Source organism: Balaenoptera musculus, chromosome 6 (genome assembly GCF_009873245.2).
Source record: "Balaenoptera musculus isolate JJ_BM4_2016_0621 chromosome 6, mBalMus1.pri.v3, whole genome shotgun sequence".
Classification (NCBI taxonomy): Eukaryota; Metazoa; Chordata; class Mammalia; order Artiodactyla; family Balaenopteridae; genus Balaenoptera; species Balaenoptera musculus.
This window is the reverse complement of record NC_045790.1, coordinates 103,424,167-103,441,786: the sequence shown is the minus strand read 5'-3', so window position 1 is coordinate 103,441,786 and position 17,620 is coordinate 103,424,167. Positions and strand designations below refer to the sequence as shown.

Below are 17,620 nucleotides of genomic sequence, written 5' to 3'. Positions count from 1 at the left end.
GCTTCTGGTCCCAGCTGCGGGAGGGGGCGGAGCTATACGCAGCCTACGGTGTGTGGTAACAGGTGGAAGACATTACAAAAGTCCTACCCACGTTGTTGAGCAACGCAGAAACCCACCACTGGGGGTCTAGAACAGCTGTGTGTGACATATGGGACCCCTGTGAATATCACTAGTGACCAAGGGACGCACGCTGAAGTTGAGGAATGGGCCCCTAAGAATGCCACACGCTGCCGTTTTCACCCGCCCTACAGCCCCACTGCTGCCGACCTAACTGAAAGGCTGCTGGGCCAGTTAACCGTAGAGATGGGAACCTGCTCTCAGCTGTGGATCGGGAGGCTGACTGAAGCCCAGGAACGATCACTGAGCATCCCCGGAGCCGTCGTCCCCGTGCCTACGCTATGTTAACCCAGAGCCAACAAGTCCCCATCCGAGTACGACTCTTGACCACCAAAGGGCCGTCGACAACTATTGGCCAAGACGATAACTGACTTTTGCCCTTGCCATCCGATCTACCCCCGGGGAGCACACTGTAAGATGGCCCTGGGGCTGGCAGGTAAGTCCCTGGTGATTTGCGTTCCCTGCCCCGTGGGGAATAGGACAGATTTTTGCCTGCTGGAGAAAGCAGCACTGTGTTAGCCCTGCGGTCGATTGTTATGTGCTTGTTACGTGGCACGGCACCGCAGGCCAGGGCGATGACCACGGGGAGGGGTGGTGTTATCTCAGCATGCTGTCACCGCTCGTATTTTGCTCAGTGGTCACGATCTCCCCTGTATCGTGCCTGTTACACATCTTAGGTCCCTAGTCTGGGCGGGAGGAATCTGCTTGCGGGCTGGGCAACAGCGGCTGCCTCACTGCGAAAGGAGTCTGACTGTTGGGTCTCCAGCGAGATGCCACTGTCGTCCTGCTCTGGACTCCCAGGAAAAATTGACCGGATAAATGCCTGTCTTACGCTTGATACTCGTTAGGTGCTGCTGTCTGTATGGCACGTGTGGTTTCTGGTCGCAGTGCCCCTCTACATACCGGACCCCAGGGATATTGCGGAAGAGGGGCCACCCAGATGCTAAGGGTCGCGCAGGGGACGTAGGGGTGGAGTGTGTGGTCAGGCCACTCAAGATGGCGGCTCTCTTGCTCTCTGTATCTCCCCTGCTCGACCAGGCCCTGCTTCTCCTACTCGCTGTCACCTGAGCATCTTTACCCCCTTCCCCAGCTAGTAATTGTTCTAGTCCTTAGGCCAGAACGGCTCCACCTGCTAGTTTCTTAAAGGGAAACATCTGCCCTCGTGATGGTGATGGTCATTAACCGGAGGGGCGGTGAGGGACGGGCCCCAGCCGCGGGTTTCCCTGGTGACTGATGAGCCAACCTGACATCAGTTCCCCTGTAAATGGCAGCCTCCTTCTCCCCTGAGTAGCCAAGATGGCTGCCATGTCGTGCCTGCCACCTGCTGTACACGGTGGGGTGTTGCTCCAGGACCCTTTGTTTTGGACGTGTAAGATCCCCTGTCCAATAAACCACTGCTGTCTCTGTGGCTGTTTCCAGGCTCTTTCTTTGGTCTTGAGGCTGGACAACTGCAAGGCTTGCAGGCCTGTGGAGTGCAGCCCAACACATACGCACACTGATATACAGACCACCTGGACAGAACCACGCTCAAACACACCTGGACAGAACCACGCTCAAACACACCTGGACAGAACCACGCTCAAACACACCTGCACAGAACCATGCTCAAACACACCTGGACAGAACCACGCTCAAACACATCCCATCCCAACGTGTAGGCTGTACCTACCCACACGGACCCACGCCACACCCATCACAGCTAGTGTCCCTGGCTCTCACACCTACACACACACATACATTTGCACACACGCTTCTACATGCATTTTGAATCTCCAAGCGGCAGATAAACTTTTGTGATTAATTCCTACTATTATTGCTCTGTGGTCAAGAAATACGACCTTTCCTTTTATGAACCTACTTTGTGCCAAGCATCATGTTAGGTGCTAAGTGTACAAAGTTGAATAAACTTGGACCCTACAGCCTAATAACAGAAAACAAATTCACCTAGACAATCTGCTGTGATACCTGATGCAGCAGAATCACAGCACTTATATTTTCTCAATATATTTTTCTCTACTTAGGTTGATTCCTTTTTTGTTTCTATTACCTAAACACTGTTAGACCAAAAACATATTTTCATTGCTGTACTCATTTGCTTTTCTTGAATTACTAGTTCGAATGGGCATATTCTCACCTATTTACTGTCCGTTTGTATTCCTTCTTTGTGACTTGACATTTCATATCGTTTGCCTGCTTTTCTGCTAGTATGATTGTTTAATTCTCCAGATTTCCAATTATTTGTCTTTTGCAATATTCTTAGATAATTCTTCAAGCCGAAGTTCTAGCATGGACCACGACTTTGACTTTTAAGCACACGTGTTCTGTTTTTCGCTCTTAGCAATGATATGCTTTAATCCCAAGTTTTTCTTTTCAAAGTCCCTCCTTTTTCTTAGCAGCACACTCCCATTTATTGAAGAAGCATCATTTGAGTTACTTCAGCATCATTCAGGACCTACGGAGAGACTTCCGCAGACTGGTACCCTAAGGCTTGGTGTACCGTGGAGAGCAAAGCAAGACTCACTGCCAGCGGAGACGACAGTCCAGGAAGGAATCTCCCTGGGAATTTGCCCTCCAGGTTGGCATGCTTGTCCGTTCCTCCATACGGGCTGTGCCCGCACCCCTCCCACTGGGGGCAGGGGTCCGGGAGCAGCTCCACCTCCCCATCCTCTGATCTCAGGCGTCACTCAGAACACTTGTTAAACTTCAGATTCCATGGATTTGGAGATATAGATGCAAACTCATGATTTCTAAAATGTGTATATATATGTGCACATGTATACATCTTTGAATGTATATTTGTATACACACACACACACACACAATACATTTATTTCCTAGCTCTGTCTGCTGAAAAGGTCAAGAAGGAAGGATATTCTAGCAGCTCTCAGCTCTTGGTCTGTAATTCCATTCCCCAGAGTTCCTCAGAGAAATGACTAATCCCAGAGCTGGGGCAGGGTAAGTACGTGATGAGCCTGGGACATCTTGTGAGGCTAGAAAGTAAGGGAATGTTCAAAAACCACATCGAGGGCATGTCACAGGACATGGGCACCGGCTTGGAGGGGCTCCCAGTGGCCAAATCTGGGAGTGTTTGAGCACCAAAACAATCAAGTAGAGTAATGAATTATAAGCCCATAAAAACAGACATTTATGAGTCCACACTGATAATAGATAAGCAAATACATAGGAAGAATGGAGGACCTTTGCTACAGTAAAATTCTGAGTCAACCAGTGAAGTGGAAGAAATGCTAGAACTGGAAAGCCATCCTTTGCAACCATCCTAGTAAAGACTGGATCACTCAAGAATCATTAAGGGTTGCTAAATCTAATGGGATGTTTTGGCAATGAGCAAGATATTTGTATGATGTCGGACTATCTCCCCACAGACTGCATATTAGCTGCAAGCAAGAACAAAAAACAAAAAAAACCCCAGTAATTATACAGTGGAGACATTGGGCCACACCCTGATCAGGTGATCAAAATTAACATCTCCAGGGAGGGATAGACAGGTGTCATGTGCCTCCAGGTGTATTAGTCTAAGAAGGACTCAATATATGCTCTCTGCAGTATTTTGGCCAAGAATGAATAACTAGAAACTAGTCACAAGGAAACATCAGACAAATGCAAAACTCTATTTTTATTTAAAAGGGCAGGTGGAGGTTGGGGGAGGAATGGTTGGTTGTATTCTTCCAATGTCAATGTCATAAAAGATAAAGAGCAGTCATAGAAATGTTCCAGATTAAACGAGGCTAAAGAGACATGACAGCCGAATGCAATCTCTGACCCCAGACTGGATCCTGTGCTGGAGGGAAAAAATAGTATAAAAGGACATTACTGGTTCTACTGAGAATGTTGGAATGTGAATATTAGATGAGAGAAAAGTCTGTAACAGTGTTAAATTGAGGTGGGTAACTATACTGTGATTATGTAAGAGAATATCTCTAATCTTAGTAAATATTCACTGCAGTATTTAGGAGTAAAGGGCTGTGCCATAAGTCACCAAAATAGCAGTAAATGTTAAACATTTATGTTGAATACATGACTGTTTTAATACAAATTCAGTAACAGTGCAGTATAACTGTACCGTTCATGAGAATAAGATCGGGGCTTGGGTGCACTGTGGGGTATGCTGTGGAGACTGGCTCTTTCCCTGGCCCGGGGGCTGGTCACCAACCACACTGTGTGTACAACCTCACCAGGTTGTCCAGATTTGAGGTCTCCTGTCCACCTGCCTCTCCTGCTACCCACAGGCCCACTCTGTTAATAGCTACCAACTGGTGTCTGGGGAAGCAGTTTCAATTTTGTATATTTATTGTGTATGCAGCCACTTTACTAAAACAGGAGCATTTTTTGGTTGATTCCCAGGGAAATTCTAAGAAGATGACCCTAACTTTTGTCTTCTCTTTCTCAATAGTTTAGTTAGTTTCTTTCCTGCCTTTTTGCCTTGAAACGCAGCAGAGTCCTGCACCTAAGTCGTTCCTTACCTCATTGGGAATGGCTGTTATGTTTTACTCTTAAGGATAATGTTGGCTATTGGCTTGCGATATTCTATTTTTCAAATATGTTTTTATTACAAAAGCAAAAGTATGGTCAGAAAAAAGAAACTTAGAAAATACTGATTAAGCACAGAGATGGGAGGGGGGAATAAAAAGCCATTTATTATCTCTAGGTCAGTGTTTTGTTAACACCTTGGTATATATCCCTAATAATTATTATTTGAAGATTTTATTAGAATAATCATTATTGCTCCCAGAGCAGGTAGCATTTATCTATTATGTGTCAGTAACGGTGCTAAGTTTAGGGGTGACAAGCATTATTTCAGCAAATCCTTACAGAATACCTCTCTATAGTGTAGATACTGTTATCCCTACTTTACAGTTAAGGAAACTGAGACTGAGAGGACTTTCCCAATTTACCTAAGATCATAGGCAAATCAACAGCCATTAAGGCTGAAACCCAGGTCTCCCTTATGCCCAAGCTCTGGCTCTTACATACACTACTATCACCTAATCCAGACCTCTTTTTGCAAATAGATTTTTTTAAAACTAAGCTAGAATCCTTCTGGACATATGATTCTGTTATCAGCTTTTACACCTAATGTATTATTAACATCTTTCAATGTCATTTATTCTTCTTCTACGAATGTAATGGCTGTGTAGCGTTTTATTATATGGATATGTTTTATTCTTAAATGGCTCCATATCAAAACAAAAAATAAAAACTGGTCGTAAAATATTCAAACAATAACAGGAATATAAAGTAGAACGTGCAAGTCCTCCCTTCCACCCTGCTGAGCACCATTCCCTGGAGGAAGTTACTATTAATAGTATATGTTTGCTTCCACATAGTTCTTCTATGTAACTTATTATGTGATGTAATTTATTTAATTTTCTTTAAAGGAATGGGTATACCAATCTACTGCTTGCCTTTCATACATAATATATGATGAACATCATTCCAAATCTATCCATCCTTTTTTAATATGATTTTAAAAATTGAACGATAATTGATTTACAATACTGTTAATTTTAGGTGTACAGAAAGTGATTCAGTTATATGTATGTGTGTGTGTGTATATATATAATATGTATAAATTCTTTTTCAGATTCTTTTCCCTCATTGGTTGTTACAAGATATTCAAGACAGTTGCCTATGCTATACAGTAAATATATATATATATATATATATATATATATATATATATACACATATATATATATAATCTTTATCCATTCATCTGTTGATGGACACTTAGGTGGCTCCCATGTCTTGGTTTTTGTCAATAGTGCTGCTATGAACACTGGGATGCATGTATCTTTTCTTTCTTTTAAAATTTTTGTAGTTGAAGTATAGTTGATTTACAGTGTTGTGTTAGTTTCAGGTGTACAGCAAAGTGATTCAGTTATATGTATAAAATATATATACATATATATAATATTCATTTATTTATATAATTTCTTTTTCAGATTCTTTTCCATTATAGATTATTACAAGTTATAGAATATAGTTCCCTGCGCTATACAGTAGGTCCTTGTTGCTTATCTATTTTATATATAGTAGTGTGTATCTGCTAATCCCAAACTCCTCGTTTATCTCTCCCCCACTCCCCTTTCCCCTTTGGTAACCATAAGTTAGTTTTCAGTATCTGTGAGTCTATTTCTGTTTTGTAAATGAGTTCATTTGTATCATTTTCTTAGATTCCACATAAAAATCATATCATATATTTGTCTTTCTCTGTCTGACTTACTTCACTTAGTATGATAATCTCTAGGTCCATTCATGTTGCTGCAAATAGCATTATTTCATTGTTTTTCATGGCTGAGTAATAGTACATTGTGTATATATACCACATCTTCTTTAACCATTCATTTGTTTAAGGGCATTTAGGTTGCTCCCATGTCTTGGCTATTGTAAACAGTGCTGCAATGAACATTGGGTGCATGTATCTTGTCGAATTAGAATTTTCATCTTTTCTATATATATGCCCAGGAGTGGGATTACTGGATCATGTGGTGACTCTATTTTTAGTTTTCTAAGGAACCTCCATACTGTTCTCCATAGTGGCTGCACCAATTGACATTCCCACCAACAGTGTAGGAGGGTTCCCTTTGCTCCACACCCTCTCCAGCATTTATTATTTATAGACATTTTTGATGATAGCCATTCTGACCAGTATGAGGTGATATCTCGTAGTTTTGATTTGCATTTCTCTAATAATTAGTGATGTTGAGCATCGTTTCATGTGTCTGTTGGCCATCTGTATGTCTTCTTTGGAGAAATGCCTATTTAGGTCTTTTGCCCATTGTTTGATTGGGTTTTTTTTTTTATTGAGTTGTATGAGGTGTTTGTATATTTTGGAAATTAATCCCTTGTCGGTTGCATCGTTCGTAAATATTTTCTCCCATTTCATAGGTTGTCTTTTCATTTTGTTTACAATTTCCTTTGCTGTTATCCATTCTTTTTAATGCACAAGAATCAAGAAGTCACATTTGGCTCTTGGCTCGAGCAACTGGGAGGATGGCAGAGCCATTTTGGTGGGTTAGAAAATGAAGGGAGGAACAGGTTTTGGGGTCATATCAAACCTGATGCCAAGTGGACACAGGCCCTGTGAAGGGCTCAGGGAGCAGTGGAGCTGGGTATAAAAATGTGGGAGTCAGTGAGCAGAGAATGGATGGTATGTAAATCCATGGCAATGGTCCCTGATGCCGAGGAGGAGCCACACCTGGAGAAAGGGTGTGTGCTCTCCAGTTGTCCCCAATCCCCACCTCTCCCTGTTGTCTCTCAACACTGGGTCTGAGTGTCCTCTGATGTGGGCCTGCTTTAGTTACTCACATTGCTGCCAGGTCACTGAAGCTTTGTGCTTTGCCTTGTCAAGGGGTGTTCAGAAAAATCACCCAAACTTGGAATTAAGGCAAAAGGAGGCCAGCTTGTCATCCCAACTTGTCATCCCAGTGTCCCACTGGAATATTGTTAAGAGGACCACCCCGGGACTATTCTATCACCTGGGAGAATACATCTTTACTTGACTTGCCATTCACTACGTATGTATGTACATAGCGTGTGTATTACATGTTCACTTGTGGATTTTTGTCACCCACATTGCTAGTGGTTTTATAGCCCTGTAGGGCATTAACTAGTCTTGACTGTAGCCAGAGAACAGCACATGATCATGCTGATTGGTCTCAATGTAACCTCACCGTTTCTTACCAGGATCTCTCGCTGAGACTCTCCACCAGGAATTTTCAGGAACAACAGACCCTCTCTGCTCTCCAGAGCCATGGTTCCCATCTCCTCACTTAGGCCCATGTACTCAGCCACTGCTTCCTTCCCCTGGGCTCCTGGCTAACGCCAGCACGGATCCACACAGCTCTGGTATGTCTGGGAATTATGACGCTGTGCCCTGGAGGGGCTCTTTTTCCATCCATTGTGCTGGGTTCTTTCATCCTGAACACTTGAGTTCTTCCTCCAACTCTGGAAAATATGCTTTTATGATTCCTTTGATCATTTTCCCCTTTCCTTTTCTTTTCCCTCCTTTAGGAATTCCCAATAGTTGGATGTTAGATATCCTGGACTGAGCTTCTAGATTTTTTTCCTCTCACTCCCATTTTCTTTTTTTTAAAATTTATTTTATTGAATTACATTTGATTTACAATTTGTATTAATTTCTACTGTACAGCAAAGTGATTCAGTTATACATACATACATGTATATATACATACATATACATTCTTTTTCATATTCTTTTCCATTGTGGTTTTTTTTTTTTTAGTGCAGTATTGTCTTTAATTAAGTACAAAGACTTCCATTCATGTTGCCTAGAGATCATTTTATCCACTGCTCTGTTTGGCCGCCAGTCTCTTGTCTCTCTCCTCAGCACTGGTAAGGTGGATACCCTTTCCATGGGGAAGAGAGATCCACAGTTTGTTGCCTTTGCCAATAATGAAAATGTTGGAGAGCCAGGTGGCAAAGCTGTTGCCATTGGCATCTTTCACATGAACTACATCAAAAGAACCAGGATGTCTCTCCCGGTTGGTGATCACACCAGTTCTTCCCAGTTAGCACCTCCAGTCACCATGCACAGGTTACCAGTGTCAAATTTGATGAAATCAGTAATCTTGCCAGTCTCCAAATCAATCTGAATGGTGTCATTCACCTTGATGAGGGGATCAGTGTAGCCAATGGTAAGAGCATCATGGTTCACCAGATGAGGGATTCCTTTTGTCCCCACAAAGATCTTTCTCATTTTGCACAACTTATACTTCGCCTCCTCAGGTGTAGTATGATGAGCAACAAAGTGATCCTTGGTGTCATAGATCAGACAAAAATTCTCTCCAGTCTTGTCAATGCTGATGACGTCCGTAAAACCAGCAGGGTAGGTTATATCAGTGCGGACCTTGCCATCAATCTTAATGAAATGCTGCATGAAGATCTTCTTTAGTTCTTCTCCTGTTAGGGCATACTTAAGTCTGTTCCTTAGGAAAATAATTAGGGGGAGACATTCCCTCAGCTCGTGGGGACCGGTAGATGGACAAGGAGCAAATGCACCAGTTGGTTTATCCAGCGTCCAATGCTTTGGAGCTGCTATGCACTTCAGGTGCTTCTTGGGACCACAAGCCATGGCTGTGCTAGGCATGAAAAGCGCTCCATTGTGGTTTATCACAGGATATTGAATATAGTTCCTTGTGCTATACAGTAGGACCTTGTTGTTTATCCATTCTGTATAAAATAGTTTGCATCTTCCTACCACAAACTCCCAATCTATCCCTCTCCCACCCCACCCTCCCCCTTGGCAACCACATGTCTGTTCTCTATGTCTGTGAGTCTGTTTCTGTTTTGTAGATAAGTTCATTCTGTGTCATATTTTAGATTCCACATAAAAGGGATATATGGTATTTGTCTTTCTCTCTCTGACATACTTCACATAGTATGATAATCTCTAGGTCCATACAGGTTGCTGCAAATGGCATTATTTCATTCTTCTATATGGCTGAGTAGTATTTCATTGTATATATGTACCACATCTCTTTTTTTTTAGGTTTTTTTTTTAATTTTTGAATTTTATTTTATTTATTTTTTTATACAACAGGTTATTAGTCATCAATTTTACACACATCAGTGTATACATGTCAATCCCAATCGCCCAATCCATCACACCACCATCCCCACACCCCTGTGGCTTTCCCCCCTTGGTGTCCATACGTTTGTTCTCTGCATCTGTGTCTCAACTTCTGCCCTGCAAACTGGTTCATCTGTACCATTTTTCTAGGTTCCACATACATGCGTTAATAAACGATATTTGTTTTTCTCTTTCTGACTTACTTCACTCTGTATGACAGTCTCTAGATCTATCCATGTCTCAACAAATGACCCAATTTCATTCCTTTTTATGGCTGAGTAATATTGCATTGTATATATGTACCACAACTTCTTTATCCATTCGTCTGTCGATGGGCATTTAGGTTGCTTCCATGACCTGGCTATTGTAAATAGTGCTGCAATGAACATTGGGGTGCATGTGTCTTTGAATTATGGTTTTCTCTGGGTATAAGCCCAGTAGTGGGATTGCTGGATCATACATGTACCACATCTTTATCCATTCATGATGGCCCTTCTGACCAGTGTGAGGTGGTCCCTCATTATAGTTTTGATTTTCATTTCTCTAATAATTAATGATGTTGAGCATCTTTGCATGTGCCTGTTGCCCATCTGTATGTCTTCTTTGGAGAAATATCTATTCGGGTCTTTTGCCCATTTTTCGATTGGGTTGTTTGTTTTATTGTATTGAGTTGTATGGGCTGTTTGTATATTTTGGAAATTAAGCCCTTGACAGTTGCATCATTTGCAAATATTTTCTCCCAGTCCATAGGTCATCTTTTCATTTTGTTTATGGTTTCCTTTGCTGTACAAAAGCTTATAAGTTTGACTAGGTCCTGTTTATTTATTTTTGCTTTTATTTATTTCTATTGCTTGGGAGACTAAGAAAACATTTGTATGATTTATGTCAGAGAATGTTTTGCCTATGTGCTCTAAGAATTTTATGGTGTCACGTCTTATTTTTTATTTATTTATTTATTTGTTTATTTATTTATTTATGGCTGCATTGGGTCTTTGTTGCTGTGCTTGGGCTTTCTCTAGTTGTGGCGAGCAGGGGCTACTCTTTGTTGCGGTGTGCGGGCTTCTTGTTGCAGTGGCTTCTCTTGTTTTGGAGCACAGGCTGTAGGCGTGTGGGCTTCAGTAGTTGTGGCGCACGGGCTTAGTAGCTCCGCGGCATGTGGAATCTTCCCAGACAAGGGCTCGAACCCATGTCCCCTGTATTGGCAGGTGGATTCTTAACCACTGAGCCACCAGGGAAGCCCCAGATGTCATGTCTTATATTTAAGTCTTTAAGCCATTTTGAGTTTATTTTTGCGTATGGTGTGAGGGTGTGTTCTAACTTCTTTGATTTACATGTGGCTGTTCAACCTTCCCAACACCACTTGCTGAAAAGACTGTCTTTTCTCCATTCTATATTCTTGACTCCTTTGTTGATGATTAATTGACTGTAGGTATGTGGGTTTATTTCTGGGCTCTCTATTCTGTTCCATTGATCCCTATGTCTGTTTTTGTGCCAGTACCACGCTGTTTTGATTACTGTAGCTTTGTAGTATTGTCTGAAGTCTGGTTCTCACTCCCATTCTCTATTTCTGGAAGAATACCTCAGCTTTGTATTCCATCACTCCTATTGGTTATTTTATTTTTGTCAGCAGCCCTTTTGTGATTTTTTTTTTCATAGCATCCTATTGTTGTTTTATTTCCCTGAGGATATTCTAGTTTGGGGAGGGGGTTGTTTTTTAATGTTCTTCTCTTGCCTACATTGTCTCTATTTCCTGTTTCCTTTCTTGGGCTGGTTGTTTGGCCTTTCCCTTGAAATTTTTTTTTCTTTTTGAGCTGTTATATTTGCAAATAGGGGGCTTTGTTAGCATTAGTGAAGCAAAGGCCCGGGGAAGTTCATATCTATTTTATTCATTGGACACTTTCTTGGCTGTCTGTGCTCTTTGCATGTGCATGTGTGCATAGGCCCAGGACGCACTGATCAGTGGGTCTCATTATATAGGATGTTGGAACAGTGATGCAGTCTTTGCTTTGGGAAGTATCTGGAGGTCTTTTCTCCAAAGCCAGTTTTTTCCAAAGAAGAATGTTCCCAGTCAGGTGGGGGACAGATGCCTGGCCCTGGGCATTCTGGGAGCCATGAGGGTGCTTGTGGGCCAGGCACTCTTGAGAGCAGAAGCTCACTTCACCCCTCCCCACTGCTTTCAGACCTGCACCTGGCAGAGCCCTCGGCTCTGCCTGGTGTCCCCTCATCTGGAGCCTACCTGGCTCGATTCCTGCAGGGAGTAAATGTCCAGTTCCTTACCAAGAGGTGAGGTGGTAAAGAGGAGTTTCCTGGCTGTGCAGAACAGGGAGAGGAGGCTGTGGTCTGGTTCCCCCGTTTCCAACCTGGTACCCTTGCTCGGCCTCCCATCACGCTGGGACCGCGTAGGGCTGATCAGCTCACTTCCGGTTCATCTCGCCCTCTGCTAATTTAGTCAATGCTCTTTCATCAACCTCCATCTGCCAAAGCTTTTCGAATTCTCTTACATACTGATATCTCCTCCCACATTAATTCTGCCCTTATGAGTGATCATCTTTTCAGTCCTGTCAGTACGGTGGTGCTTGAAAAGGAAACGAGATAAATGCATGTCATCAGTATACCTTGTTTAATTGGAAGATTATTTCTTTCAAAAACCTAATCCTACTGATGTAATATTTATTTTTTAAACTTTCTGATTGATAGAAGAAAAACTAAGTAAACGTCTTTTAGTGAGCTCTAGTTTTATTGCTTCAAGGTACAGAATGTGGCCCAAACTGTTTCTTTGGCCAACTTTTTCAGGTTTTCATTTCTCGATATATGCAGTCAGCTTTGGGTGATGTTCTAAGTATACGTGAAAGAAGGTGTGTTCTCTCTAGGGTAAGAGCTTGATGTATCCCTGCTTATTAAACCTTATTAATTATTAAAATCCTCTAGGTTCTTATTGCCTCCTTGATCAGTCATAAGCAAATAATGGTGGGGTGTTAGTCTCAGATGCAATTGTATTTTTGTCGATTTTTTTCTTTTGCATTTCCAGCAGTTTTTGCTTTCTATTTGATGCTTCTTAACCCACATATGGAAGTTCATGGCTTTTGTACCTTCGTTATAAATACCTGTCAACATGAAATGATTTTTCTGTTCCATTCATTGCTATTTCCTTGAATTCTGTTTACAGGGCATCACCTCAGCAGAGGGACCAGAGGGACCAGTTTGGGAACCAGGGTCAGTGGTACAGAAGCACTGAGATGGCCCACGGGTTTGGCAGTGAGGCAGTGGAGGTGTGAAAGGCAAGCCAGGCTACAGAGGGCTGGGGAAAGGGCGGGAGGCCAGAGGCGGAGATGGCAAGTCCCTGCAGGCAGTAAGTACACTTTAAGAAAGGTTGTCTGAAGGGAATAAAACCCAGCCTGGAGCAGGTGAAGAGCAGGTGGAGACCTGGTGTTTTAAATGCTGTAAGGAGCGGGAGGGGCCGAAGAGTTCGGAGTGATGAAAGCAAGGGGCGGCCAGGGGCTGCCTCGGGAAGGAATGGGGGTCCCCTCCTCTCCTGTGGCTGCTTTGGGGAAGGAAGCAAGGTGAGAGCTGGGGCGCCTGGCTGGCGGTGAGCCAGGGTGGGGTCAGAGGGTCACTGCCACCGTCTTCCCCCAGTGGGCTAGGAGGCTGGCTCTCGGAGCAGGGAGAGCATCTGGCTGGGAGATCCGAGAAGAGGTACGGGTTTGGCTGAACCACGGTGGAGAATAGGGCAGGGAGGCCTTGCTGAGGGGAGATGGGAACCCACAAGGGCACGGTCTGAAATGGGGGTGTTTTTTTTTTTTTTCCTGCAGTGCTCACCTGTCCCCTGTGCAGGGTGCAACTGAAGGGGCTCAGGCGCTGGCTTGTTCCCAACAAAGGCCCTGGGTTCAGCCTTGCAGGTGGGTCTGGGCCATGTGTTGGGGCTTCTCAGGTATCAGAGGCTTGGGTTTAAGTCTAGCTCAGCCATGATCTGCTGGTGGCCCTGGACCACCTCCTTCTCTCCTGGAGTAGGATTTCAGGGGCTGGGGAAGCAGAGTCTGGCAGGAGCTGGTGTCTGCTGTAAGGAAATGCAGGGGCCAAGCTCTGGGAGCCTAGAAAGTCCACGCTTGTCAGAGCGAGGGCGAGGGAGAGACCCCAGCCCAAAAGAGGACAGCGCAATCCCAGATCATGCGGGGTCTCCCCTGACCACAACTGCCACCAGGGTGAACCGAGTGCTGGTAAAGAACAGTATCAGGCCACGATGCAAGAGTCACCCCTGGAAAAGCTCCTGAGACACAGCTGAATGGAGAGGCGAGTCAGGCTTAAAATAGCTAAATAAATCTTTAATATTTCTAATTGCAAATGTACAGAAATTGCACAGCCACACAGTCTTAGAACACCAACAACTTTCTCTGTACATTATTACATAGTTAGAGTCACAGCTGGAGGGAGGCGCTCCAGCCAAGACGCCAACATTTGCATTTTTTCCTTTTCACATACTTACAAAAGGGGGGGCAGGGAGGTGGAATGGGGGCTGGGGGCGGCTTGGGGGAGTGTGTAGAAAAGAGGGGCCGTTTCCCTGGACGGTCTGCCTTCCACAGACGGCCGGGGCGGGAGGGGGAGAGGTGTACCCCGGGGCAGATGCTCTGCAGGGTGGGGGGTGCCTGGAGCTCTGGCCCTGGTTCCCCACCCCACTTCTGGGTGGTCGGAAAGAGTCTTCACTTATAGGAAGTTTGGCAGTTTCCTTCACCCTAAACATAAAAGTTAAGCAAATTGTCAGGCCTCCCTGTGTTGGCAGGAGAGGGGAGGGGAGAGCCTTCTCCAGCAGGGCTGGGCCTGGGTCTCCCCGAGCAGGGACTGCCTTCCCTCCTCCTCTCAGGGACGCGGGTTCAGTGTGACCCAGGCAGGTCGCACGTCCCCACCACCCAGAGAGCACGCTGCACAGCCGACAAATAAAATGCCACGAGCAGGGAAAAACCCCATCACCCAAATCCCCAACCTCTGCCTCCTGCCCAGCACTGTTCTCTAGGTTAAAAATAAAATAAAAACCGTCGGAGAGCAGCGGTCCCAGGCAGCCCTCGGCAGCACCAGGACTAAAGGACTATGTACAACCATTAGGTGAAATAGTTACATTACAGTCAAACACCAAGAACATTTACAAAAGTCGTCAGACTTGCAATTCAGATAAAAATCTGGGAAGAGTCTGTACACTTTTACAGTTTTTGCACTAAGTAAATAAGGCTCTCGGCCTGACAGCTCCCAACCCAGGCCAAGGGCCGCCAGCACCGGCCACCGCTGGCCTCCTGAGCCCGGCTGTCCAGGCCCTGGGAACCTCCCCCCTGTATTGCTAAGAGGCGCTCAGTCCGAGGTCGCTCAACGAGGCATCGGCGGGGGAGGGGGATGCGAGAGGGAACCAGAGGAGGAGGTCACCGGGGCCAGGCCCTGCCTGTGTGGCCAGAGGAGTGGGGCAAGGCCTCCGCCCCCACGGCCTGCCTTCCTGAGGTCTGTGACCCTTGGGGGTCCTGCCCTCTCCCCACAAGCGGGTCTCTGGGCTAACTGAACTGGTTTCACCCCAGGACGGGGTGCAGTGTGGTCCGAGCCCCCCGCCGTGCTCCCCCCTTCCTGGGGGGGCTCTGGGGCAACCTGGGCCCTGGTGGAGCGTCTCCAGCCCCAGCGGCAGGAAGGGGTCTCCCCAGCTTCCCACGGCTGAGGCAGACGGGGCGGCTCCTGGCTGCGGGGTGAAAGGCCCCAGCTCCTGCCTGAGATTCCCCAGGGCCAGGGGTGGGAACAGGGAGGGACGAGAGAGACCCACGCTCCTGCCCACCTGTGTCCCGCAGGGGGCGCGGGGAGGGCCGATAAGCTACAGAACAGCCTAGAGCTGAGGGAAACCGGCCCCAGCCGCGGGTGAGCACCTCCCTGTCTGCAGCGCCTGGGTCCTCGGCTGGGCCCGGGAGGGGTGGGGCAGAGGCCGGCCGCACACTCGGGGCGGGTGCGGGCTGCTGCCGTCTTGGAGAGGCAGCGAGTCTAACATCCTCCGGGGCCGCTATTTCCCATGCAGTGCGCACGCTCAATTTAAAAGGCCCCTGTGTTCCAGCAAGCGAGCAAGCGGGCTTTTGTTTCTAATGCATACTGTGAAAGGAAAAAAAATCACAGTTATCCACCTTCTCAGGGCCTGCGGGCACTAGACTTTTTTTCAACCATCCGTCAGGAAAGCTCAGCCTGTCTCTCAGGGGGAGCACCTGCTGGCCACTCCCTGCGGGGCCACCGTGCCCGGGTACACTAGCTCCGGGAGAGGGGCAGGCACCACAGTGCCGCCTGGGCCAGCTCTGCCCAGGCCTTTGTCTTCGGGGAGCCCCAGAGCATCGGCCTGGGCCCACGTGGCAAGTGAGGGAGGTCCTGGATCTTCCCACGGGCGCAAGGGCCCAGAAGAGAGCTGTGATCCTCGCTGGGTCTACCTGACAGAACAAGTTAGGGAGGGAAGGAGGGAGGGCGGGAGCGGGAAGGCGGAGGGTCTGGGGACAGGTATGGGGGCGGGTGACTCCTTGGTTCCTCACGGCCGGGAAGGGTCCCCGCGCATGCAGGGGCAGGTGCTCAGGGTGGAGGTAGGCAGGGGTCCCGGCGCTCCGGCAGCTCCGTCCTCCCCACCCCCTCCTCCCTGCCTGCTGACCGCCCTCTCGGCTCCTGGAACTGAGGGGCCGGCCCCACAGGGCAGGGCCTGGCTGCCTGGCAGTCCTGGGGAGGGGAAGCCACGAGTAGGCCCCTGGCTCTCCGACCCTCCAGCTCTCCGGGCAGCTCCCTCCCTGGGGAGGGGTCGGGGGTACATGCACTCAGCCAGGTCAAGGAGGAAAGGTGACGCACACCAAATTCAACACCCGACAGAAACATTGCGCAGCCCCCTGTGCCTGCTCCCCGGCCTGCAGTCTCTCTGGCCTGCACCGAACGCGCTTCTCGGGGAGCGGGCCGCTGTGCCCCGGCACGCTGCGTCAGTCTCTTGCGGCTCCCTCTGCGGCCGCCTCCGGGACCGCGGCTGGAGGGAAGAGCCGAGCCTCGGCCTCTTGCCCCTGCGCTGGGGCCGCTCCTCCCCAGGCCGAGACCCTGCCCTGGGCCACCATGGTCCTCCCTCCTCGGGCAGGTTAACAACTGCTGCTGTTTCTGAACTCGCCGTTCTCAGTAATCTGCAATTTGGTGGGGTTGGTGGGGGAGATGCCGTTACGGGCTTGCATGCTGTACCTCTCTTTCAGCTGTGTCAGGGCGCTCATGAGGCGGGCGTTGGCAGCATCCAGTGAGGCGATGCGCTTCTCCTGTGGGCAAAGAGGGCATCAGCTGGGGTCGCGGGATGGCCTCCTGGGCCAAAGGGGGTCCGTGCCGGAACGGGATCTCCCTGGAGCTGTGTCCGCCTACAAGAAGCGCTGGGAGGGGGAAGGCAGGGGGCCTGGAGGATACCACGTGTGAAGGATGGGAATGGCACCGAGGCGGCAGTGGTCCTGCTGGGGAGGAGGCGGCCTCGCCATCATGGACCAAGACCTCCTTGCGCCTGCCTTCCTCATGTCTCCACCTCATCACCTGCTTCTCACCCAAAGGGAGCAGCCCCAGCAGTGTCAGGCACCAGCTCGTTCACGTGTGTGTGCACTGGTGTGTACAACACACAGGTCACAGCTACCAGTCAGCCTGTGGGGTTTCCAGACTGAGCAAGGCCTGGGCCTGGAGAGGAAAAGGGCGCAGACCTGGGTGAAGGAGATTGGAGGCCAGTCTCTAAACTGTCTCCCCTCTCAATGCAGTTGGGAAGCCACAGCTCTGAACAAGAGCTCCCTTGCTCCCTCTCTCCCCAGCCTGCTGTCACCCCCAGCCTTTCCCTTTCCCCTCCCAATAGTTTCCACTCTTTGGTCAGAACCCCTGGTGAAAGGCAACACCCCC

The 17,620-nt window shown here is 47.4% G+C and overlaps 1 protein-coding gene and 1 pseudogene across 16 annotated transcripts in view; both read right to left on the bottom strand.

The window, feature by feature from the left end:
- Window positions 1-8,441: 8,441 nt before the first annotated feature.
- On the bottom strand, window positions 8,442-9,232 carry LOC118897149 (annotated as a pseudogene).
- A 4,795-nt stretch (window positions 9,233-14,027) lies between these two features.
- Window positions 14,028-17,620, bottom strand: part of LOC118896682 (DAB2 interacting protein) — a 193,638-nt gene continuing 190,045 nt past the window's right edge. For 12 of the 16 annotated variants that reach the window (XM_036854839.1, XM_036854837.1, XM_036854840.1 and 9 more), the window contains 2 exons: window positions 16,937-17,007; window positions 14,028-14,457 (listed from right to left, as the gene is read on the bottom strand). In XM_036854839.1, coding sequence (XP_036710734.1) covers window positions 14,199-14,457; window positions 16,937-17,007 — 330 coding nt within the window. In that variant the 3' untranslated portion in view covers window positions 14,028-14,198. Of the gene's footprint in view, window positions 17,008-17,620 lie in introns of all 16 variants that reach the window. The other 4 variants (XM_036854843.1, XM_036854849.1, XM_036854846.1 and 1 more) reach the window with 3 other exon arrangements.